General features: G+C 48.8%; 1 protein-coding gene across 1 annotated transcript in view; it reads right to left on the reverse strand.

Moving 5' to 3' along the window:
* Positions 1–15,429, reverse strand: part of LOC104258435 (tetraspanin-15-like) — a 45,340-nt gene extending 29,911 nt beyond the window's left edge. Inside the window, exons 1-2 of the mRNA XM_009813540.2 lie at positions 15,343–15,429; positions 7,515–7,700 (exon numbers count right to left, since the gene is read on the reverse strand). Of these exons, the coding sequence (XP_009811842.2) occupies positions 7,515–7,700; positions 15,343–15,429 (273 nt within the window). The remainder of the gene's footprint in view (positions 1–7,514; positions 7,701–15,342) is intronic.
* Positions 15,430–25,903: the final 10,474 nt, after the last annotated feature.

Raw genomic sequence — 25,903 nt, forward strand, 5'->3', positions numbered from 1 at the left:
ATGCAACGTGCTGGGAGTTTGCTGGCGATGCTCAGCGTATGAGGCTCCGGAAGAATGAAGTATGCTTTTTGCTGCTCGCAAGACCTTACCGAACTGCTCCTAGAAAGAAGGTGAATGGGGACACCGCAAGAAATTCAGTGTGAAAGTGCCAATAATAAGCGTGGAAAAAGAATCGTTAACTTCCCCAGGGCTCCAGCCCCCTCTTCGCCCGCAGAGCCAAACCTGGGCCAAGCAAATCCCCGTTTAAAGCACGTTGCGGGGATTAAAAAGCCCCAGCCAAGAGGTGAGCAACCCTCCATGGAGATCAGCCACAATCTCTTGCACAAAGCTCCTTCTGCTGCCCTGGGGTTTCCTACTTTGTCTCAAGCAAATGAAATAATAATAATTAAAAAGGGTTGAAAACTGCAGATTTAAAGGAGAACAAATTAGAGGCAGAGAGCTGGGTAAAAAGTGCTGGCAGGTCCCTGCAAGGCTTTTCCCACTCTATTTTTAGGGGATTTGGGTGTTAGAGGGGTTTTGCAGGTCCGTCCCACCCAGGAGAAGGCTGCGGATGCTTGTTACGCAAATAGGGAGCATGTCAGGCTGCCCATGGGACGCATCGGGACCTGCCTGCTCCAGAGCCCTTCCGCATCGGATCCCATCCCTAGCACAAAGCTGGGACTCTCCTCCTTTCGCTCGAAGCCTTTGCTCCCGGGTCCGGGGTGTTTTCAGCTCCCCCGGCAATCCCGAAGCCTCGCTGCCGCGCAAATGTCAGAGCCTCCTCATCTATCCACCCCTCTGCGTGGCTAAGCGGAAAAAAAATCAGGAAAGTGGTGTTTTTGTTTAGAGAGCCTGTAATCAGAGCATGCTATATAATCAGCGGGCTTAGGAAGAAAATAAGAAATATATGCAGATCCCTGAGCAAACCTCTGCAGGAAGGAGTTTCTTCAATTGCTTTTTTCCAGCTGGCTCTATTTGCACGCTAATTATCAGGAATTTGGGTTTTTTGAGAGTTAAAACAGCACCATCGGAACCTGCTGATACCAGAATATCCGGAGAAAACTCTTCATTGTGGATGCAGGGAGCTGAGCCCCCGAACCCCAGCCTAGTCCCCAGGAAGCATGAAGAGAAATGGGGTTTTGCGGTGATGCTTTGCACAAAACATCCTCTAGTTAACCTAACATTTCCCCACAAGCAGGCAAAAGCAAGTGGAAAAATGCCTGGTGACCTCCCTCGCAGCAGCGGTTATAACTCTGGATGAGGTCAAACACAGAAACGCAGCCTCATTTCTCACGCAACTAGAAGGAGCCTTTCATGGATCAAGGTTTCCACCGCGCTCCATGTGCGATCTCCATCACGCCACGCTGCCCGAGCCACCATCGATGCTCTTTATGATTAATAATACGCCGTGCTTTGGAGGAGGTCGGATGGACCTGACGTCCAAAACCTCCATCTTTTGCTACCAAAACCTGCAACCGCTTCTCCAAAAGCTGCATCTCATCCATGGGAAAAAAACCATGCCGGAGGGTCTCTTGCTATGGGTAGAGCAGAAGGGGCAACTCTTTCCCCTTCTTCATCGTCTAAGAGGGCAGAAAGAGCTGAATAACGGCCTAAAGGAGATGCTGGTCAAATCCCATTTCAGCTGGAAATTACTTTAATTTTTTCTGGAAGGGAATCTCCATATTGCCCATAAATATCCCATTTTTTTCCCTTGCATCCTAAACCACCTGCTTCTCCCTCATCCATTTTGCAGGGAGAGAAAAACCCACTTCCAGCCATCACCTGCAAACTTGGCAAACCCAGGCCAGCCCAAATTCACCCCAAATTCCTCCAACCACTGAGGTCACCATGCTCAGGGGATCACGCCGAGCCTTTCGGTTCACCCCAACGCCTTTTCCAAGCCCTCTGGTCTCGGAAATTTGCCTCTTCACTGCAAATATTCAAGGGACTGTTTCTTTTTGCTAGCCTGCAGGTGAGCACCCTGGGGTAAACGGATGAGTTGCATAACCCATGCAAATCCTCTCCTCTCAGCCAAGAGGTTTTCCAGCACCCCAAAACCACGAGGAATTTGCCCAGCCAAATATCCAAGTGGTTTAAGTGCAAGCAATGCACCCACAAAACTCTTTTTTAAACTATTTCACCCAATTCTTCCGAACGCAGAAGAAAAATAAGGGGAAAGTGCTATTTACTGGTATTTTCACCTCCTCTGACTTAAAACCAATTTTAAGTGGCTGCTATAGGGTAATGAATTAGCGCTGGCGATGTGGCAGAGGGATGCTTTATACGGCACCGCTGTAACAGAGGTTTTCCACATTAATTTTTGCCCCTTTCTCCGCACAATCGGGGAAAAAAACCCAGCTGTTTGGACCAGCTCAGACCTCAAAGTACTCCTTCACACGTGCGTTATTCTGATTGCTTTTATTCAGGGCCCCCAAGCTTCAAATCACTGTAGTAGCTGACTCTCTTCGAGGGGGAATTTATCTTCCCAGGAGAAGGACAATTCTCCATCCACACAATAGCTCTGTGATTGCCAACCATTTCCCCGCAGCCGTACTCGCTCCCCTCTTCAAACCTGACATATCTGTCATTTTCCAGCATTTAATCTCTCTATTTACACGTGCAATCAGGGGCTGGAAGGCGGGGGGGGGAAGCACATTTCAAGCCCAGCTCGGGAAGTCGCATCATGGGTTGACCTTGAGAGTAAAAATACAAAATCGCAAATAAAATAAATGGCGAAGCTGGTGGCGGTCGCCGGAGTTTGCTTTGCGCATCTTGCTGTTGCTGACATTTGGAAATAGCAGTATAGATAGCAATATACATTTATATATAAGTATTTTTATACCTATATATTTGTGTTGGTTATATATTTATATGTAACACCTGCAAAAGGCCAAAAGAGCTGCTGCAGCAGCTGATCTCTCGCTGCCACAAATCCAAGGTCAAATCCTGCCTTGGGTGACAAATTTTGGCCAACCCAAGGCAGGAAAAGAGGAACCCCAAAAGGTCACCAAATGGATAAGAAAAACGGGAAAGTGGGATTTCTTGGCCAACCTGGATCCTCATCTCTCTCCTAGTCTGTATAAAATAAATGTAACTCTATCAAAACCGCCTCCGAAAATTCAGGGCTTCACTGACATTTTGGGTTGAACGCACGGGTCCTGAGCCTCCAGGTGGGAGATGCTGAGTAAGATATAACACGTTTTGAGCAAAAACAACTCTAAAAAAAGCCATGAAGGGGAGCCAGCTTGGGGCTATTCAAGAGCAAAGCCCGATTGCCAGAGCAGCCTGTCCCATTGCATTTCCAGATCCTAAACCAAACCATCCCAGCTCCCCCCAGCCATCTAATCGAGCAAGAAAAATACTGATTTCTACAGTCCATTCACTAAATCACCCTGAACTCCCTAAAAGCAAAGGCAAGCCACCTTCATCAGACAATTTCCAGTTCTTTAAGCCTTGCAAATATTAATGGCGACAGAAGAAAGTTGACTTCCAAAGAGAAACTCTTAACCCATCTATTAAACACAAGTCTTCATAATACCTATTACATACACCAGCAGCTAAAATCCCCAGGTCTTGCCTGTAATTTCTGTAATAAACTTGGAGAATTGCAAGCAAGCGGCGGCTTTATTGAATAGACTTTGCTTGGGTTATTAGAGAAGTCATTAAAGACTTGATAATCTGGCTTAGACACGGGTAGGAGTTGTGTGATTGTGCATGACAATTACAGGTAATGACTGGAGAGAGTAAGATTGATAAGGAAAAGATTAAAACCAAAATGTAATTTGTGGTACCTTGCAGGGGGGGATATTGGAATAATATATCAAGTAGAAGATGCAGGAGCTGGGTGGCTTTTCTAACTGTTTTGCCTAAGAGAATTGTCAGTCGATTTTTGTCCAGGGAGCTACGGAAAATAAAAATCCATCTGTCAGCAGTAAGCGACTGAGATGAAGGAGGATTTAACAAGCATGTACACACCCGCACCTACACCCACCGCATTTTGTGTTTTTAAAAAATTGGTTATTAATGTCAAGTGCTCTCTGATGAATTTTTGTAGGGCATTGAAATATTTTCTCCGAAATAAAGAGGAATTTATTGCCTGCTCTCCAGATTAACAAGACATTTTTAGATGAAGAGACAAGTCAATTTTTATTAGCGATTTGAAGTTTGGGGCGGTTTTGTGCTCATCGTTAGCTTGGGTTCCCTGAAAACGCATGTGCAGGCGGTCGAGCAGCTGCAGTACATCTGCACACACAAGCTCCTAAGAGCCCGAAAGGATTCATGCATCGATTTTCCATCAGCATCGATATACGCATTTTTATGCTGTCTCATGATACAATCTCCAGGGTCTGTCCTGAGCCCGTTTTTGGGGCTCACAGGGCAGAGCTCCCTCCTCTGTGGTCCCTGCACCATGGGATTGCCCCTCAGGGTGAACAGATTACAAAACTCACTAACCAATAACACATTTTCAAGAGTTTTCCCAGGTAAAATTCAGCGGAAAACGGGTGTGAAACAATTTCTAGGAACAAAAGCAACCCCCAGCCTCCCACGCCTCAAGAGGCTGCTGCACGAGAGAGGACGGCCCGCAGTGAAACCCCCGTGAATCCCTGGTACGAGCACCCACTTTTGGGTGATGGATGGAAATGCTAATGCATTTCACAGACAATTCCAACATAAACACAACGGAGAAGCCCAGGCTTGGCCGCACGGTTTTGCCAATATGACCATGAGCAGGTAAGAGCACAAGAAAGCATCAAGTAATTCCACACCACGAAACCATGCCAGCAGCATGGTCTTTCCAGCGCAGCCCATTCTCACCAGGGAACTGTTTTAACCTACTGGGATAAAGCACTTTTGCTGGGATAAGCTGCATCTCCACCAGGAAAACACTAATCCAAGGTTGCTCCCATACAGACCTGCAACCTCTTTGAGTGGGCAAGTCCTCCATGGCTCAATCAAGGCGGCAGAGCAAGCCAGAGGTGGACGTGCGAACCCACGGTCGTGGCCCGGGCTCTTAGAGATGCTCTTTAAGTGCATTTTTTGTCCGCTGTCACCTCACAATGCTATTTCCTACAAGAAGAGGTGACATTACAGTTTTCCCCTCCATGCAGACCACAAACACCTCCCGTATTTGTGCGACCATGTGATGCCTGCGCAAGGAACACCCTTATTTATCTTGGCATCGCGAGCATTTCCAAAATGTTTCACTGCTGTCATGCTCTCCTCCTCGTGCTGATGCCCATCAAGCTGAATATATCCAGGGGGGAAACAGCAGTTTGGCTCCAAGACTGGGAATTAGGCTGGATCCATTATCAGAAATATCACTTCATTTTTTACAGTTGGACTCAGTGATCTTAAAGGTCTTTTCCAACCTAAATGATTCTATGATTTATCTGCTTCCAGAAAATAAATAATTAATGTAGTATTGGGCCAATTGTGCTGCTCTGCAGCCAACTAAAGGCAGGCGAGGAGCGTTGAGTAACACTAAAAACCCACCACCCAGAAACACAACGTATTTTGACACACGAGAAAAACATCCCCTTTTCTTATATCCTAGCCAAAAGGGATGCAACTGTTATTGTGCGGGATGACTTACATGGGTATTGCTTTATTTATTCCACATGGCAGGCATGAAGCTGCTTATATCCACGGGGAGAAAAAGCCAACCCAAATGGGCAGGATTATTTCTTTTTCTCAGCTGTGCCCATTGCAGAATTGATTTGGCTGACAACCTGTGAAATACAGTTAATGAGCTTGGGTTGCTGTCGCCCTGGGTCGCTCCAAGGATGAGCTTTCCTACCCTCTGATATGTCAATTTTCCACTTCCAAATTCGGTCTGGGTTGTGGAAACAGAGTATTAACCGTGATTCATGAGTATTAGCACAGAAAGAAAAATAGTGGTGGAAATTTGAAGTACTTATCCTTCTTTGGAATAAGCCTAGATAGAACGAACACAATACCGTGTTTTTAAGCAGACAAACGAGAAAGAAGACAAAACGTTCTCCACAAGCAACATAACTTCAGCTTTGGCAGAAAAATATTTTCTACGCTTAGGTCGTAAAGAAATACAGAGCTTTCCCAGTTGCTTCGATGGACAGGAAAGAGAGGGTTATATGTTAGCGGTATAACTGAGTCCAAGTAAATGGCCACTGTTATCATTTAGCGTCCAAACAGAAAGAAGAAAGTCAGTTCATAGGGAATTAATGAAAAATTAATTTTTAAGCAAGCAAGCTATCAGGGCTATTTAGACACCACAAGCATCACTTGGACGGGATGTCTCCGGCCACTCACTTGGAGACTCCTCCAAACACCTGGAGTCAGGACGCAGCTCTCGAACAGAGCAGGCGGTATCTCACTGCAGCAGAGATCTGACGGAAACCTCCTCTTCTGCTCGCTCGCTGCACAGCTTTGAGCCCTGCAACCTTTGTAAGAGCAACGCAAACAACCACCTATCGCAGGTGGCACAAAACCAGATGCATTGAAAAGCAATGATAATTTCATCTGCTCATGCAGAAGCAAAGAGTATTGGTTTTCTGATCTGGGCTCCCATTTGTATTAATTGGAAATGTAAAAGCTGAGCAATTTTTAAAAGCAATATTGCAAGACAGTAAAAGTGAGCGCTAGATACCCAGAGCGTTTGATTTTAATAAACCAATCAACCCAAACCAGTAGGAGATGAAGGTGTTACACAAACCATTAGCATGCAAGGCACGCACGCACGCACCAGCAGGATGGCTCTGTGGACTAGCATGGATTATTCATCCAAAAGCAACTTCCTCACTGAGGGAGCGTCGGACGCAGCCGAAGCCGACAGAGCCATCACGGAGCTTGTCAATGGATGTTGGCCCTGGCCGTGCGTGACGGAAGAGTTTTGCCCCCATCTGAATGGAGGGAATGGATTATAATTCAGTTTATAAATCCCTGCAGCCTCCTGCTCCTCCCTGGAGTTATCCCAGAGCAAAGGCAGGCGATGAGCTGCCGGGAGGACGGGTGGTCGGATGCTCAACACATCCACAAAACCTCTGGAAAGCAGGTTAGGAGTGAACAGCTTTGCTCTAGTGTCCTGAATCTCTTCCAGTTTGGACTTCAAAGATAATTTTTCCCTCTGCTAAGAACTCCCTTGCAAAAGGAAACGAAGCTATTTTCTATTGGCATCGTCACGGCTAAAATAAACTTAACAGTGGAGACTTTGTTCCACCAGAGATGGGATCTCAGCCCCAAAAATAATTCCCTTGTTACCTGAGGAGGAAGGCAGCAGCGCTTCCCACAGATGTCGGGAGGCATTCAGCCATGGATAACAGGGAAATTAGGGTGCCAGCTCTGCAATTTAAATATATCCTCTCCCCGTTACCCCTCCGGTGGCTTCACGGCAGAGCTGAAAACACCGAGCAGTCACGTCATGCAAGCATTTAAATCCAGAAAGGGGCACACCATTGCTGTAAGTCGTGGTGGTGACTCATTAGGATACGTTAATTTTCCTCCTTGAGATCACCCAGACCATCCCGAGGGCTGCACGGAGAGCGCGGTAACGGCCTTACCGTCTTCAGCAGCGTCCGGTTGTCCCTGAGGCTCCCCACCATGCCGACAAAGGAGACGCCAAACATGGTGAAGCCCAGCAGGAGGAGGATGATGGCCGGAGCCAGGAAGATCCCTTCCAAGGTTTTGTGCTTTTGCCTCTCCACTTCGGCGTAAATCCCAATGCACAGGATCACGAGGCCGAGGATCTGCAAGGGAAGCACGAGATGGGATTCAGACGCCAACGGGGAAAAAGCAGAAGCTTCCAGGGAGAGGTGGAAGTGGAAGACATCCCAGACAGCCAAGGAAAACCCACCCAGCTCTGGGACATTTAACATCCAATCCCAAACAGTGCCGTCAGCACTCGGCGCATCCCCTTTGCTCGAGGCTGGGCTGCCCTTCCTCCGGCTGGGAAGGGGATGAAGCATTGCAGCGTGATCAATCTAGCTGGACAGCTTTAAGCTAGGTTTTGCTAGGCTTTTCCTCCCCCCCCGCCATGCCTGTATCTTAATGGTCTGTCTGGATGCTCAGCGTGGCCCTTGCCTTGGGTTTGATAGCCCAGAGCTGATAGTCATCTCCCAAACTCCACCCTTAGACAGCACGATCCCCAAAACAACTCATTTCACTCCATCATTTTGACACTTGGTTTGAGCGCCAACTTGCACCCAAACCCGAGCTGCTCACCCTCTCTTCTCACGCCAGCATGAGCAATTAGAAATAAAGCCAACTGCACCGTTACGAAGTGCTTTTCATCCCTGGATGAAAAGTGCCACAAAGAAAAGCAACAGATTATTTATGACAACCTTCCTCCCCTCTCTCCCCCTTCAATGAAACAGCTCTAATTGAAAAAGAGAGCCTAACGGTGCCGGGATAAAGCAGGGCTCCGACAAGAGCTCTTTGCATCCCTTCAGCTCCTTCGACATCAAAGCCAGCAATGCGATCCCAAGTGTTTCGTGCTGTCAGGAGCCGTTCACATCGCGCCCGTCGGCCCCGCGGCACAGCCGGAGGCAAGCGGCTTCTCAGCCGGCACGGAGCTGTCACCTGAAAAGGTCAGCGAGGAAACCGAGGAGCATCCGGAGCCCTTTTCACGCTGCTTTTTGCAGCCCTCCCCACCCCAAATCACAGCGGGAGGCTCCTGGGGGAAAGCACCCAGCTCCAGACACCCGCGCTCAAAAACCTACATCTCCAAAGCAGAGAAAACACTCCTTTTTTTGCTCCTTTTCCATCGCTTTCACATTTCCAAAAGGCTTCATTGCTCCTAATGAGTTTGCCCAAACGCCTCCTGCTAATTCACGCCGACAACTCAATCAATTTTCATGCACAATCTTTGATTTTTGGGGAGTTGATTTTTTTTCTTCTCTACTCTGCCTGGATGCTATTTCTGGTGCGTTTTTGTAGCTAGTTTACATCTATCAATCACCGTCCGCTTCCAGGCTCCATCTCATCTATAAAGGAACTGAAATCTCTCAGACAGTGAAATTTAGACTCGTGATATTTTACAGACACTTTAGTTATTTGAAACTAAACAGGCAGGCCTATTTCTGATAACAGGCTTTTAATCACGGTTTCATCTTTATACTCTATTTTAAGTATCAGGTTGGTGCGTTGGGATTAGGTTTGATTTAATGTTTATCTCTTATACGGTGTCCCAGGAAATCCATTTGGCTTTGGAGGTGGGGGGTAGACATTAACGCACACCACGCCTCCACCGCTAATCATAGAACCGTTTAGGTTGGAAAAGACCTTTAAGATCATCAAGTCCAACCATAAACATCCCCGCCATTCCTCCCGCCTGGCAATCAGAACCGCTTTCTCCGTTTTAATGAAGCCATCTGCGATGCGAGCGAGGGAAGAGATCACGGAAAGTGCACGGAGCAAACCCGGGAGGGGATTCGACAGTTGGATGCTCCAGGGGCTGAGGAAGCAGCGTGCGAGGGATGGGTTTCACCTGCTAGCAAGGGAGAGAAGCCGAGGAAGGTTTGCGGGATGGACACGTGCATTGCTTAAAAATAGCTTTTCCAGGCCTGAAAGCATCCTTGAAAAATTTAAACCACATGGCATGCATGAGGTTGCTGCAGAGCGGTGCTGGTCCTTCCTCCCAGTGTCGCCACAGTTATCCCTTTGGCAGGGAAAACCCCCACCAGTGCCATGCATAACACCCCTCTTTTTTGGAAGGGGGCACGCACCGCTTATTTGCCATGCAAACACGATGGGGAAACTCAAGTGCGATGGGGAAACGCAAGCGCGATGGGGAAAAGGCACTGCACGGCACGGGAAAATACCGCCGGCAACCGAAGCCACGCTGCATGGCTTTTTTTGGGTTTCACGGCTTAGAAAAGGCTGCGTGCTTTGTATGCCCAAGCAACTCCAACTAGTCCCTGGGACTAACAAGCAAATATTGAGCTCATCCACCTGAATTTCTTGGCTCTCTTCTTGCTTATCTCCTGGTTGAAAAGGTCACCCAGCCCCTCGCAACCTGCTTTGCTAAGGGTTAGCGCTGGGGCTCAACCCCAGCCCGTCTCCACACCCAGCCGGCTAAAAAGCACCCTCCGATTAAAAATAAAAACTGAGTTGCTTCTACTCAAAGCAGCTTAAAGCACAAGGAAGTGTCTTGCAAAGCAACACACACCTCGAGGATGGGAATGGATATACTGGCACATCTCCCGGCAAAGGCAGATTGCAAAGGAAGGCTCTCGCTGGAATATAACGAGTTTTGGAAGGACGAGCAGGGAGAGATGCTGTTGCAAGATGGGTGGCAGAAGGATTTGGATGAAAAATAGCCGGGGAGAAAGACCAACACTCCCTGAAAAGTGGTGTTTCTGTGAAAAAATGGTGGATTTGGAGCAAACCGGTGACATCAAAGTCTTTGCCAGGGACCTATGCAGCACCATAAAAAAACTGCAAGAGGAATAACCACATATTTAATCAAAAACTTGATCATCCCATCCCCCTTTGGCTGGAGATGACCATCAAAAGCAGCAGGAAAAGTTTGCATCACCTCTTGGAAAGCCTGGCTGCTCTGGTTTCCATCACTGGGTTTCTCGGGGGGGGTGGGGGGGCAGTTTTTGCCATGCGAATTCAATCAGCACAGATATTTTTGATTCCTGGCATCACAACCCTGTTCTACCACCCACACTCGATGACATGGTAAGGCACATAATGAAGTTTGCTGGTAAATCCTCTATAGCTACATATTAATTGCCCAGTGATCACCTTAACACAGTGCAAACACCAGGACAGACAGCAGCCGGTAATTACAACTGCTCTGCAATGCATCTAAGAGAAAAAGCAAATCTGCACTTACCCTCTAATGAGAGGATGATTACCCCGTTTCTATACAATAATAACCCCATGTTCGAACCATCACTGCGGGGAAAGCCAAGGGGGTGGCTGCAACTCCACCAGACCTTGCAGAGAAGGCGTCCTGCATCAATTCTCCTCTTACAAACTAGGAAGAAATCACCTTTGGGTTTAATTTCAGCCCTGCTTGATTGTAGTGCTTCTTGGAGTTTGTAGGAGCTGAGTGGGCAGGGGATGGAGGGCAGCGAGCAGCCGCCCCGGGATGTCCAACCTCCATTCCCACCCCAAAAAGGACCCTGGTGATACACTCTCCTCCCTCCCTCCCATCCTCCTGGATGGATAAAATTGCAAACTTGAATTTCTCAGCCCGATACAAGTTGCTATGACCAATCCTTCACCAGCCTCCGAACCAGCAGTTAAACGTGGGGCTGTTTCCCAGCGGAGATGGGAAGACCTGACATATTGCACCACGCTGTGATAAGGCTTTTGTGCGGCTCCCTCCAATCAGCCCTGACACCAAGCAGCAAAACAACTCGACAGAGCACAAACCAGGGAAGTTCAATCCTTGGGGGGATGCTACAAAACCTGGCAATTTTAAAGAGCACTTTTCTCCGGCTGATGAGGAGCTGCAGATCTTGCCGAGCCCCTTCCCCACCTTTGCAGCCCATTTCCAAAGCTGTTTTGCTCCAATCTCATCTCTTCTTAGTGGGATAACAGAGATGCTGGTTTTCCTCTCCAGGTATTTCTCCATCTAATGACAGGGAAAGAGCTGGGGAGGGAGTTGGGGACCTGGGAAGAAGAAGAGCTAAAGGTGGAAATCCTTGTCCCACTGATTGCAGAGTCATTTAGAGACCTGGAGGCCAAGAAGTGGGATGAAAGGCAATTAATGAACAGAAAATAATATAATACACAGCTCTGATGACACTGGCAGGGTTGTTGGGGTGCCAAATGGGCGGCTTGAGCTTGCAGCTGAGCCACAGGTGAGACAGGGAGTTTGCAAAGCTCTCTTCGAGCCGTGGGCTCTCTGGTGCTTGTGATTGCTTCCCCATCCTTGCATGACTTGGCTTTGGCACAGAGGCAGCTACCCGACACTAACAAGAGACGTGCACGGTCCTACCAGTGCTAACAAGAGACGGGCACAGTCCTACCCTGTCCTAAAAGTCCCACTACACACCTAAGAGATGCCACATTCCCCTTGTCCAAGACCCAAAAGACCCAAGTAACAGGAGTTACTCTCAGCCCATGCAGAGCAAAGGGGTACCACGAATCCAAGGGGACGTTAACACGGCCAAAGCAGCGCAACCTTGAAGCCTGCCAAGGGCCAAGCGGCAGACGTGGCCCGTCCCAGGGTGAACGGCATTAACCGGATGAGTCAACGCCGTGCTAACGCGAGGCAGTAATTTCTCCTTATTCTGGAACACCAAAAAGTCACGATGACGGTGGCTTCAAGCCCCCGCAGCCGGATTACGTGAGTCAGAGCACTGGTCTGGGGAGGAGCAGAGGGAATGGGGCATCGCTTCATTTTCCATCCAAGATGACCAGAGGTGCAAAACTCTTGAGTTTCAAATCCCCAGCTTCCAGCAGAATCATTCTTCACAGCTTCTGAAGACTCATCTGCCTTTAAATTAGCAGACAGGGCACTCCTGCTCCTCCTCAGAAGGTTTGTATTGTAATGTGCAGGCGAGAAACCGCACTATAGGAAGTGCTGAATGCTTTTAGTCATTAAAAGATAGGATCATGGAATTAATAATACAGCGATTAAGTACATCATATAATGCTTAACTGCCGACGGTACGTAGGAATGTAAAAAATATGCTTTTATAAGGGTCAATTAAAATACCAGTTTTCAATTTTATGCGAAAAGTAAGAAAAAGAAAGAAGTATTTCTTTTTGAAAAGAAAACTTCAAATCTATACTCCGCTGAATCCTCAACAATGAGGATTAAATCTACTGGTATAAAACCAGCCGGTCCAACCCGCAATGCTCGAACGCCTCTGCCCTTTGCTCCGTGTTTGGTTTAAAGCCACTCTCTGCCTTATTCTATGCTCCTTTACTGATTTTCCCACCTATAAATAAGTACTTTCATTACAGGAAAGCACTGGAAAGGATCTAGCAGCACTAGATCCAATTTTCTGCAGGCTGGGATAACCCTCCACTAAAAAACCATGATGCATCTCACCCCTAAGCTCCTCAATCCTTCACGGTGAACCAACTCACAGAATCACGGAATCACTAAGGTTGGAAAAGCCCTGTGGGATCATCCAGCCCAACCACCACCCAACCCCACGATGGCCACTAAACCATGTCCCGCAGTGTCACGTCCACACGGTCCTTGAACACCTCCAGGGATGGTGACTCCACCACCTCCCTGGGCAGCCTCTGCCAGCGCTTCACCGCTCTCTCCATAAAGGAATTTTTCGTCATATCCAGCCTAAACCTCCCCTGGCGCAACTTGAGGCCATTCCCTCTTGTCCATCACTCATCACTTGGGAGAAGAGACCAACACCCCCCTCCCCACAACCCCCTTTCAGGCAGTTGCAGAGAGCGATGAGGTCTCCCCTCAGCCCCCTCTTCTCCAGACTGAACAACCCCAGCTCCCTCAGCCGCTCCCCATCAGACTTGTGCTCCAGACCCCTCACCAGCTCCGTCGCCCTTCTCTGGACACGCTCCAGCACCTCAAGTCTTATTCCACTGAATTTTTACCCGGGGGGGGTAAATTTTCAAAGCCTTCATGCAATGCAAGCGAGAAGTTCCGACACAATCATTTTTTATCGAATACATTTGGCCGGAGTGAAGCCCTGGTCACGTCTGGTTAACGAGGCTTTGAAGAGTTCGGCAGCGCTGTTGAATTAATACGGCGGTGACATGTGCAAATGAGGCCAGAAGTAGGTCAGGCGGCTGAAAAGCTCGCAGGAGCCGCACGATCCGTATGAATTCGATGGGACAACGTCCCCGCACAAGGACCATCCCAGGGTTGAAGGCAGGCTGGGTCGGAGCAGTTCAAAGCGGCTTTTTTGTAGCTATTTTGCAGTTGCCAGGAAATTATTGAGTCTCTTCTCGCTGGTGGACTCGTCAGGACGCCCCACTGAGCCACCCCAAAATGCGCCAGCAATTAATAAGCATCAGGCATCAAGATTGTGCTGGTTCATCCCATCGTTAATCTACGTTTGCAAAGCGCAGCCCCGACCTGGGTTCAATTAGTTGGGAGGAAAAAACCTGTGCGTCCTCCCCATCCCTGCAGCTGGTTAAAGGCATTTGGGGAAACCTCAAACTGAGCAAAACTCAGCTCTTTAGAGAAACCAAAACCTCGGGGACAGGTTTTCCCGCAGGTTAATTTTGCAAGTAAAAATATTGCACTGTCCTCACCCAAAAACTCAAACTGCAGCCACAAATGCATTAAGAAACCTGGAATTTTTTGGTCTCACTGGGTGCAGTGGGAGGGTCCTGGCCACCCTGCGGGACATACTCAAGTCTCTTCTCCCCTCGGGAGCCTTCCTGCCCAGCACGACACAAGGAAACCAGTGAGATATTCTACAAAAAAACCCCTTTTTTCTTATTCTCATTCATGCCCTGGGGTGGGGACAAGTCATTCCATGCAGTTAGACAATGGGCTTCACCGTCCCCAGCTAGCGAGGGCAAGAGCTGCCCTTCCAATGAGCTCATTCTTTTGGAAAAAAAAAAATAAATAAGGAAATAAAAAGCATTTTCAAACTCTGCTTGTAACCCCATTTACCGTTCACAGCCTGCCAGGGAACTCGCGCAGATATTTCTGCAATTACACCTATACAATTATGTATGCATACCACTACCCACGCCCCGCAGGCAGCCGTGCATGGGGCAAAGAGGATTAATTAGACCTCAGGAGGAAATACCTGTAAATATGGACTGGATTACGTAAGATTAACCCCAGGAAGGTGCTAACTTCATATCTCATGCATTAACTGAGGACGCACGGGGAATTTCTTCCTTCCCCCTCCCCTGCTCCAACACATGCTTGCACCTCCCAGGTGCCAGGGAAGCCTCACCCTGACCGTAGCTGCCTCAATGATTCAAAACTGATTAAAAACAAGCTTTATTTTTCCCTCTTAAAATAACCAACCTGTCTAAAATACCCGCCACTCCATGTCTGCTCTCATGCCTTGTCCTTATTGAACGACGTCAAGGCAACGGCCGAGGCGGGCAGGGGGAATCCGGCTGGCAACGCTGCGCAACGGGTGCTTGTGCGGTGAAAACATGAAATTTCCGTGTTTATGCTCCAAATGCCTTGAAACGTGACTCGCTGCCACGAGGGATTTGCAAGAGCGGCTCTGGGGAAGTGTAGTCGCAGGGAGGTGCTCTTAAATCCACCAAAACCCGCGGTTTCGCCCAAGATTGCCCATTTTGGACCCAGCTAGTGCCAAGCACGAGGGGCTTCGCGGCACCGGGTTTTACCGCAAGGATATGATGCCTTGGGAGGGGAAATTTTGACACTGAAAAGTAAAATCCAACTCACAAGGCTGGTATCATGAGGGGAAACGCCAGGAAGGACAGAAAAGCGACCGGAGCACCTACCGAGAAGAGGGTGGCATAGGTGGACAGAGCAAATTTGATGCTGTAGTAATAGAAGTGGGAATTTCGGCACTCGGAGGCTTGAGCCATCCTCGCCTCTCCGGTGAGAGGGGTTTGCTCGCTGCTCGCCGGACCCTCCCTGCTCCGGCCGGCTCCTGCCCTCCGCCGCCGAGCCCAAAAAGCGTACACATGCACACAGGCAAGCCTTGAACTTGAACTGCTCGCTCCGACTTCCGCCTGGCAGGAGCAGAGAGCAATTAGAGGGAAGGCAGCAGCGGCACAAGCGGCCGGCATTAACCCTTTACTGAGTTTGTTGCTTGGTTCAGCTGCTGAGAGCAACAGCAAAGTTCTGTTTAGGTGGATTCACTCCAACAATTATTCCAAAAACTGGTGCGCGGGTGGATCTCTAGCCAATTTTTAACAGCAAATGTGTTGCAATCGGGGCCTCCTGCCCTTGCCGGCGTGCTGAAAGAGCCCGTTGCAATCCTGCAGCCATCCCAGGAGCAATCCTGCAGCAGCAAAGGGCGAAGGGGCAGCCCAAAATCTAGCAAGAACAGGGACGGATGCCCCCGCGGCAGTCACTCGGAGCCCAGGAGTGGAGAGCCATGTCCAGATTTGTCCGTCGTAGCTTGCTGCTGCATGCAACACCTCCCTGTCAACACCACCTTGAGCTGCCTGGCACTTGTGCGAATAGAAAGAAGGAAAGAGAAATTATGACGCCCAGGCTCGGTGAGGTTTAACGCTTGAAAGAAAAGATGTGGGGAGCAAGAAACCGGCACCGGGAGACCGCAGGGCTCCTGGGAGGGTTTGTATGGCTGTACAAACGTAGTGCTAGAGACCATAAAACTGATGTTTAATAAGCAGAGCAAAAAGAGGAGCTTGGAAGAGCCACATCTGCAGTCAGTCTCCAACGATGCAGAGGAGCACCCAGCAAAGAGGAGCACCCCTCGTTTCCGCAGCTTGAGTCGTTGCGGATCAGAGATGGGAAGGAAAAGGAACGGCGTCTGCGACGCGGCTCGCGGCCTGGGAAATGTTTAAAAACCCCAGGCTTTGGGAGGAAGATGCTGCTTCTCTCTGGGGTAGCCAAATGGAGAACTTAAAGCAAGGTTTGAAGAAATAACAGCGACTCAGGGCTGCACCCAAAGAGGCGGGAGCTGTACTTACCCGGCTCTTAGCAGCCGTAGAGTAATTCAGCGCAGCAGAAGAGATCGTATCCCTTTCCTTTTAGTATATAAGCTGCAAGGGTGAGAGCGGAGATGGGATGAGAGTTATACAATTATCAATTGCCAGCAGATCCCAAACGCTGAGGATATTATGCTGCAGGATATAATAACGGGGTGAAACACATGCCAAAAAAGACAGTTCTGGATATGCGGTAGCTACAGCTGGCTGTGATCAGGCTGAATGAGCAAAAAGAGCAGTCAGCTTTTCTCCCCATTGTTTTAAAACAAATCTAAAATGAACTTTTAGTGTGTTGGAGCCTGGTTTATACCAGCGCTTTCCCTTTTGCTAACACCCAACGAAGCTGGCGCTGTGAATTTCTTATTCTTGGAACAAGAATGCCCAACACCCAGCACTGAGCAAGAGACATTTGGGGAGATGCAGGATGTATTTCCTCCACCCTTTCTTTCCTTTTTGAGCGATGCTGCAGCCAGGAGAAGAGTCAATTAAAAAGAAATACCCACTTGCACCCATGACTCTTCTCTTGGTTTCCTACCCTCTTGCCATCAGGTTTGAGTGTGCATTGGCGCAGGGATCGCCGGGCTTATTTTCGACTCTTTGCACAGAGAAATCTTGGCGCTCCGTGACTAACCCTCTGTGCATCCACCTATTTATATACTATGCTTTCTTCACTTTAATTCAGAAGTCAGCTTAGTGTGGAAAAGAGCAAGGGAGAAACAGTATTTCCCTCCAAAACCAGGCTGTGACGTAGCTAAGGGATGGCCCGAGCAGCGGATTTAAACCCGACTTAAACCATCAGGTGCATAGATAAGGCTCAACATTGCCTAAAATTTCCATGTTAATTTGAAGCCACATTTAAGAGAATGATTCACCGTAAAACTTGGGTTCATTGTAGGTTTCAGCAGTAATTTCAGGCTCTCTCCCTTTCTCCACTGAATCACAGGCAAACCCCAAACCTCCGGCAGTATAAATCAGGCCAGAACACCCCGAGCACATCGCTCTTCCCCAGCACCATTTCCCCATCAGCCAGTAATTAAGACCCGATAATCCGCAAGCGGTTAATTATGCCACACAACTCATTGCTAAAAAAACCAGATCTGTGCCTGCAGGGATAGGAACAGCAATAAAACTCTCCAGCTACTTCTACATGACACCATTAATGCACTCAAGAAAGGAGAGATTTGCTTTCCGTGGCGCTGATTCTCGCTGTCGCTCGGACCTTGGCCTGGGAGGATCGCTGGTGCAGGGACACAGCAGTCCCACATGTGAATGGGGAATAATTTTTATTCTCCTTAAAAATTCCTTAATTTAAATGAAAGCACATCTGCAAAAACAGCGGCAGGTCCCTCTCCCAGCTCCACCCTCGCGTGCACGAGCAGGAATTCAGAGTTTTCCCCAGCAAGCTCAAACCCCTTCGCTAGACATCTAGAGAGTTTTAAATTTTACTTTTTTTTTTTTTTTTAAGTGAATAAAATTTTATACCGTGCTCTCTGTATTGGGTTTGCGTGGCAAGATTTTGGTGGCCGGGGGGCTACTAGAAGCTTCCCCTATGTCCGACAGAGCCAAAGCCAGCTGACTCCAAGACCGAGCCCATCAGCGACGGTGGTAGCACCTCTGGGATAACGTATTTAAGAAGGGGAAAAAAACGTGCAATGGCAGCCGGAGAAGAGAAGAGTGAGAATATGCAAGAGGAACAACTCTGCAGACCCCAAGGTCATGGAAGAAGGAGGGGAAGGAGGTGCTGCAGGCGCCAGAGCTGAGACTCCCCGGCAGCCCGTGGTGAAGACCATGGCGAGGCAGGCTGTCCCGTGCAGCCCGTGGAGGTCCACGGTGGGGCAGATACCCACCCGCAGCCCGTGGAGGTCCACGGTGGGGCAGATACCCACCCGCAGCCCGTGGAGGACCCCACGCCAGAGCAGGGGAAGAGCGTGAGGAGGAAAGAGCGGCAGAAACAACACGTGATGAACTGACCGCAACCCCCATTCCCCGTCCCCCTGTGCTGCTCAGGGGGAGGAGGTGGAGAAAAATCAGGAGCGAAGCTGAGCCTGGGAAGAAGGGAGGGGTGGAGGGGGAAGGTGGTTTTTTTTAAGATTTGGTTTTATTTCTCATTATCCTACTCTGATTTAGATTGGTAATAAATTAAACTAATTTCCCCAAGTCGAGTCTGTTTTGCCCATGACAATAACAGTGAGGGATCTCCCTGTACGTACCTCGACCCACGAGCCTTTCGTTGTATTTTCTCTCCCCCGTCCAGCCGAGGAAGGGCAGCGATAGAGCAGCTTTAGTGGGCACCTGGCATCCACCCAGGTTCAACCCACCACACTTTCCATTCTGCAAAAGAGATGATAGAGAATAAGCGCTCTTCCGGCAGCACAAATGCGTACGGATGCTTTGCTGCTTGCATCTATAGGGATGCACTCAGAGATGAGTAGACAGGAGCCAACCCTAAATCCTCCATTTATTTACACTAACGTTACCGTAATGGATAGATTACAAGCCTTGCCAGGCACGAGGGAGAGGCGGGCGTAGCTTTTAAAAAGCTTAACATTGAATTGAATAAATTCTCCAGTCCAGATTTAAACAGGACTTGAAACCTTGCTCTATTTAACATCGCTCCGGCGCAACGCTCTCCGGGTACGGAGGGAGGCAGGAAGGGCGACGGGAACAGGCTGGGTTTTATTCCTGAGTATTTTTTTTTCCCCTCTGGCAATGCTGCTGGAGCTGGGGGAAGGTTGCAGAGTGGCTTGGCACATGGGGAATGAGCAAGCCCTTATTTACGGGTTTTAATCATTAACACGACACCGCTTCTAGCGGTGTCAGGCCCAGGCAATCATTAACTGCCGGAAGAAATGACTCAGATGGCATTTAACGCTCGGGACCAACAGGAACCGTTCAAACTGCTGGATGTCAACCAGTGGCCAAAATCTGGGGGGCTGCAGCCGTTTGAGGGGGTGACGCTGCTGCTGGAGGGAGATTTTCCACCGACAGAGCCCCGTCCCCCTTCAGTGCCCGGAGGATGGGGATTCCCTTCCCACCCCATAAATTACCCCAGGCTTTACAGGCAGAATGTTTCCTGTAATAATCCAGTAAAACCAAAAACTGAGGCTGCAGGAAAACATGCTAAACCCTCCGAGGGCCCAAGCCATGCTATTACTGTGCCCTCGGTGATGCTTCGGTTGGCTCTACATGCAGCCAGCATACCAAGCGCCTTCAATAAAGATGCTACTTCTTCCCCCGAGCTGGGCTCCGCGGCATATTAATTGCAAATCACTGGCGCAGCGAGCTTGACGAGCACCCAACTGCCACTCAACTTTGCGGGCTTTACCTTTGCAGATGAAATTTTACCCCCCCAGAAGCATGGAGAGGACCTTAAGCAGAATTTGTTGGGGCTTTGGGGTAAGGAGGGGACGAGGCTGCCCCCATGCAAGGGGAGTCCCATGCGCAAGCAGAGATGAGCCCTGTGCAAGCAGCCAGAGACAAAAAAAAAGGGGCTTGAGGAGCTTTTCGGATAGGTTTCATGGTCAAAAAACTAGATCTGGGGCCTGGTGGAGATGCATGCAATGATTTTGCTAAGCTGCTAGATGGAAGTGGCTGCTGCCCGCTGCCGGCTCCTCACCCGGCCCCAGCTCCAACCCTTGGCCCAAGCTGGGCAGCCTGGGCTCCCTTAGCTGCACCCAGGACTGGGTGAGCCAAAAAAAAGCCTTAGCAGCCCCAAAATTCATTTAAATGCGAGAGGCACGGCCAGCTCGCAGCTGGAAGTGCTAAGGGAGCAGCCACTGTTTGCTGCTTGGGTGCCTGGGTTCACTGCCTTAATGATGCCCGTTGCATAAATTAATTAGTGAGGTTTTCCACAGGATCCTGCTGCAATTCCCTAGAGCCAACTTCAGACTGGAAAGTGCTAATTTAAGGTTTAGCACTTCAGCCCAGGCAAGCTCAGGGCTGCCCACGTGGGCTGGGCTCCATCGCATCCTCTCCGAATCAGGGAAACGGCCACACACCGCAGCCTCACCCCATCCTCCATCAGACGGACCTGAGAGCACCCAAAGCATGGTTCCTGCCAACCAATTTAACATTTAATTACATGAAAAGCAGCGCTGCTGCAGCTCTCATCTGCGCTCCTTTTGCAAGCAAGCCGCGCTGAACATCCTCCATGGGAAAAAGTTTGGCAGCTGAAGGGTAAACCAGGTTTAAATGGCAAACTCCCTCCTCATCTCCCCCAGCTTCAGGCTGTCAAACCATATTACACCCCCTTGGCTGATGCGGAGTTTGGTTTTACACCCTGTCATACCAGAACGGCAGAAAGGAAAAGTTTTACTTGTCCCTGCGACTTCATTAGCAAATATTTCTGCTAATCTTAACCCCATTTGCAAACTTTGATGTGGGATTGCTAAGGCTTTAATTGACCACTTCTGCCAGCGCCGCCGTCATTTCTGTTGTTGCAAAACTCCACGCTAACAAGAATTCCCTATTTAAAGGCACAGGGGCTTATCTTCTCACGATTTTCCTCCACAGGTACACTCTCATGCCTAGTTTCTCCATCATCGTGGGCAACAGCAAGTCGCAGCCCCTCCTTCTCCCAGGTTTTCCAACTCTCCAACCGTCCTACCGGAAAAAAAACCCTAGCTGAACGCTTTTTACACCCAATGCTCTGGAGCCACGTGCAGGAGTTGGTTTATTCATTACCCAATAAAGAGGAACAAGTTGCTGGTTTTCCAATGGAACCCTACATGTTGCACACAAAGTCCAAGCTATGTTTAAACACCAGATCCCACGTTACGCCCTTCCCTCGGCTTCGTTACCCCCTCCTGCAGCAGCTGAAAGCGCCACAGTGTTTAATAAACACAGCAGCAAATGAAAAGACCTTCTGCGGCGCAATTGCATTACTTGAATGACAACTTGGCCTGTATTTTTTTTTCCCAGGCATGCAGTGATTAGAGTGGAAAAATGTTAATCTGTACCGCTGCAAACCGCGGCGCAGCTGGTTTGCTACGACCACGAGCACGGCAGCTATAAAGAACAAAGTGAGCGGCGCCGGGGGGAGTGGGAGGAGAAAACGCTCCGAGGAGTTAAGATAATAAGCAAGCAATGCTGGAAGATGATGAGCAGGAATAAACCCAAAGCATTAACGTGCAATTTTCTGATTTGTAAACCACGCCGATTACATGAGGAGGAGAGGGAGGGGGGCTTGGAGGTGCCAGGCGCGGCAACACGCTGCAGCCACCGTGCCCACGCCGCTGGTAAAAGCGACGTGGAGAAGAGGAGCGGCTCACTCCTGCGGTTCAATTGCACTCGAGCGTCTTCCTGGGTCAGCATCGGTCTGCAGAGCATCACTTTTAATAGCATGGGACAGAGCGGTCCTCCACAAACCTGCGTTATTATCCCCTTGGGAAGCGATGATACTCCCAGCCTCTGCAGCTCCAAGCCCTGCAATTTAATTAGAGAAGGTGGGACAGCATCGCCTTCCGCTGGGTGTTTGCGAGGGTCATACGTGCCCAGAGTTTCTGCCTCCTTCCTCGCAGCTCCTAAAGGCCCCATTCACTGGGGTCACTTCTTTTTTTCCCCCCTGTTCCCCCACTTTTTAACTGGCTTGGGGTCTCCTTTCGGGCCACTTGCTCTGCTGAGCCTCAGTGCTGGAGCCGTGCAGGTGGATGCAAACGCACAGAGCTCAGTTGGGTTAAAAAAAAAAAACACAAAAAAGACCCCACACAGACATGGTGGGACATCTGACAGATACTGCTGCAGAAAAATATCACTTATAATTTGGGCTAGTACATGCCAAAGGGTGCAGAGACTGCCGGCCTTATAGCCCCAAGAAATCAGGTTTTGCCAACAGAGAAGTTATAATAGCAAAACAAAGATGAAGTTGTAGCTCATAGTTGGCAGCTTTGCCTTTTCCTGGCTTTTTTTTTTTTTTAAAAGATTATTTATTAGTTCATAAAACTCAGGAAAACAGGAATTTGATTCCATTTTCTATGCAAGCTACGCTGCCTGCAGCGCTGGGTAAAACCCACTGGGAAGCCACAGCCCCAAAGACTCTTTCCAAAACACTGAGTCACCGCAGTTCTCTCCATTAAAAAGCCTCGCTAATTAACCCACAGCCAATAACAAACTCATTACATGGGTTCCCAACACTAAAAATAGCTAAACACTAAAAATAACCCATAAGTACCTCAAGCCTGAGGTCTGTGCAGGGTCCAGACCTTTGTCTCCGCCTGGGAAATGCGGATGGAGGTCCTGCAATTTTCCTCTTATACCCGTTTCTCACTCCTGTGCTAAGATTTAGCCTCTGCCGTGGATATTTAATCCACTGCTGTGTGATACCTGGCTAAATATGCTAAATAATAAAGCCATGGGGCTGCAGAAATGATCCAGAAGCTTGGGCTTCAGTTTGGGGAAAAAACAACCTTCCCCCTCCATTGAATAGGAGTCAGATGGGTTTAGTTATCCACAAATTATTCTGAGCATCTATTTTCCTTGTTCTTTTTTCCCCCCCTTTAATTGTGCATATTTTCTTTTATAAAATCAAAAACTTCTTGGAAGTCCCCGAGCTTGTTACGATTCGCCCAGAACGGGAGCCACTGACTGCAATCAACCAGCCGTAATTTCATCCCCAGCAAACGTTCCTCGTGCGATTTGCTTGTCCTTTTCCAGCAAAAACTCTGCGGCAGGATCAACCGCGCCGTCACAACGGGTGGGATAGATCCAACATCAAGCAGCGTCGCAAAGGGAGCTGCGTCTTTCCGCAGTAAGATACAGGGGATAGCGCGGAGATATTTTGCGACTCAGATGCTCGATGCACAGTTAAACTGTTAACGTATCGCCTGGGAATTGGAGAAAAATCACCAAGGCCATGGCTTGCAAGGAGGCATACAGGCTCTGTCCAAACTCCTTCCCACCGACAGGCAGCCAACCCTTGACCAACACACAGAATCACGGAATCACAGAATCACTAAGGTTGGAAAAGCCCTGTGGGATCATCCAGCCCAACCACCACCCCAACCCCACCATGGCCACTAAACCATGTCCCGCAGTGTCACGTCCACACGGTCCTTGAACACCTCCAGGGATGGTGACCCCACCACCTCCCTGGGCAGCCTCTTCCAGCGCTTCACCGCTCTCTCCATCCTACAGCAATAGAGAAAACCAAAGCCTCTAACACAATAAAACCCCTCAATTTTGAGCCTCTGGCTCAAACGCCAGAGCAGTTTTTGGTTTTTCCCCAAGCACTCAAGTCTGATTTCCAGCCCTGATGATAAATAAGGATTGTTCAGCCCAGCCATACAACCCTGCTCTCATTCCCAGGCCTTCAAAAAATTAGGAACCTGAAAAATACCCTCCTGGGGATATCGGGGGCCCAGCTAGCTCAGTATTAGCGCCCGGCACTAGCAATAAGGACTTGCTGCCCAAAGCCACCATTTGACGGTAGAAGCTGCTATATAGGGAGAGCAAGAACCTATAGGAGAAATTTAAAAATCACTACCTGGAGATACCCAGGAAAGCTTGTCCTCGCTTGCTGGGCACCTCAAAAACGTGGAAATTGGCCTTTTCCCCCTTGAAAAAACACTCTGGGTTGAGCAGAGCCCAGCGATTTGCCCATTCAGTGGTCTTCTACACAGCCAGGGCTTCAGGGCTGGGTTTTCCTCTATAGGGTCTCAAGGCAGCAGCATGTTTCATGGTGATGCACAGCCCCGTGGGCTATAACTACAGAGTAAATTCATTTACGTTCCTGTAATAACACTGCTCTGCTTTAATCGCTCCCCCTACCAGAAGTCTCCCAGGCTTAGCTATTTCCTAGGCACTTGGGACCTAGAAGCAGAAATGCCACTTCATCAGCTTAAAAAAGGTCTTTTTAGGACTTTTCCACATCCTGGAGCTGAGCCTCGTGTCTTGGATGCGATGGTGAAGATGTTAAGTCAGCCATAGGGATGGGAAGCAGGGGAAAAAAAAAAAAAAAAACAGACCTGAAGCAGAAATTAATCTTTATGGAGCTTCAGAACAAAAGTAGAACCACGCAATGGCTGAAATAAACCCATCGCTGACTATTCTCCCCCAAAAATATGTTTCTTAGGTGGATTTAAAAGCTTTTATGCCTCAGGTTATTGCAAGACATTATGCTAAACAGCCCATCGCCTCCCACTACAGAATCCTCCCAGCTCCGTAGCCAACACTAGATCCTTTAACACGCCTCGGAGGAGCATCTGAAGCCGCCACAAGCAAATACAACCAGTAGGAAAAAAGCCAGTCCCTTTGCTAAGTTGTCCTGAAGAGCCAAAAGCCAAACTTCAGTCCGAGAAGCATGGAAAGCAATCTTAACCCTCTGCAACTGCAGCGTTAAACACCTTGCTCCACCTCACCAGGGAGAGAAAGGCCATCATCTCGCGGTAGAAAACAATCCCAGCCACGAGTCGGACAGATATATTTTGGTACAAGTTGCAGATGTGAAATGCTTGTAAACCAAAGCCAGACTTTACCCGCAGACCCAAAAATCTCTGCATGCCATGGACCTAGAGGTGGTACTGGCCGCCACCTCGTCTCAAGATCATAACCTTGGTGTGATGCTGTTCTGCTAAAGTTGCTGTTTCTCTCGATACCCATTGCTAAAAGCCAGCACAAAGCTGGGCGATACCAGCTCCTCTTTGCACCGAGAAGTAGCAGGATCCACCCTTCTGATATCCTGGCGAGAGAAAGGACTTAGAGCCAGAAATGTGTCATAACATCTGTGTTTGTGGGAGCCTAAAGAAAAATAAATCAGGGGAAACAAGAGAATCTCTGTTGGCCAAATAAATGGCTAAGAATTATTGCACTCCGAAAATGTTGCTTTTGCTGGTGGTCATAGACCAAAGCCTGCTCAGAGACAGCAAAGCAGAAAAGAAAAAGCACAACAAAGGATCATCTCACTTTTCAATGCTTTTTAACTCCTATTTAGCGCTGCTCGCATAAGTTTTGGAGCCCCAAAAATAAATGGAAGGCTCTGAGGGGACACCAAAAGGCACATTTGTGCATATCCGAGCCCCAGAAAGACAACTACGTTGCGCACACATCCTCGGGAGAGCAGAAAACACGTAAATCCACAGATGCCCAGTATCCATGCACTGCGCGTAGGTTAAAGGCCAACTCCAACTTCTGTATGGCAAATGCGTACAGTTTTAGTTAATCCCTCGGTTGCCGCTTCCTTAGATGTGTCAGTCACGCTACAAGATATTTTCAGGGCAAGCGTGAGGAAATTCGGACTGAATAGCTTCATGTTAAAAATAGTCATACTCCCTTGAAAGTCACCTTCCTGCAGCCTCTATCCTGCACAGGCTCCAGGGAGGGAAAAGCCCCCCCCAGATTACACCGATTTCCTATTTTAAAGCCATTTTTGCAGCATGGACAAGTTTAA

The sequence above is a fragment of the Gavia stellata genome, chromosome 31 (assembly GCF_030936135.1).
Source record: "Gavia stellata isolate bGavSte3 chromosome 31, bGavSte3.hap2, whole genome shotgun sequence".
NCBI lineage: Eukaryota > Metazoa > Chordata > Aves > Gaviiformes > Gaviidae > Gavia > Gavia stellata.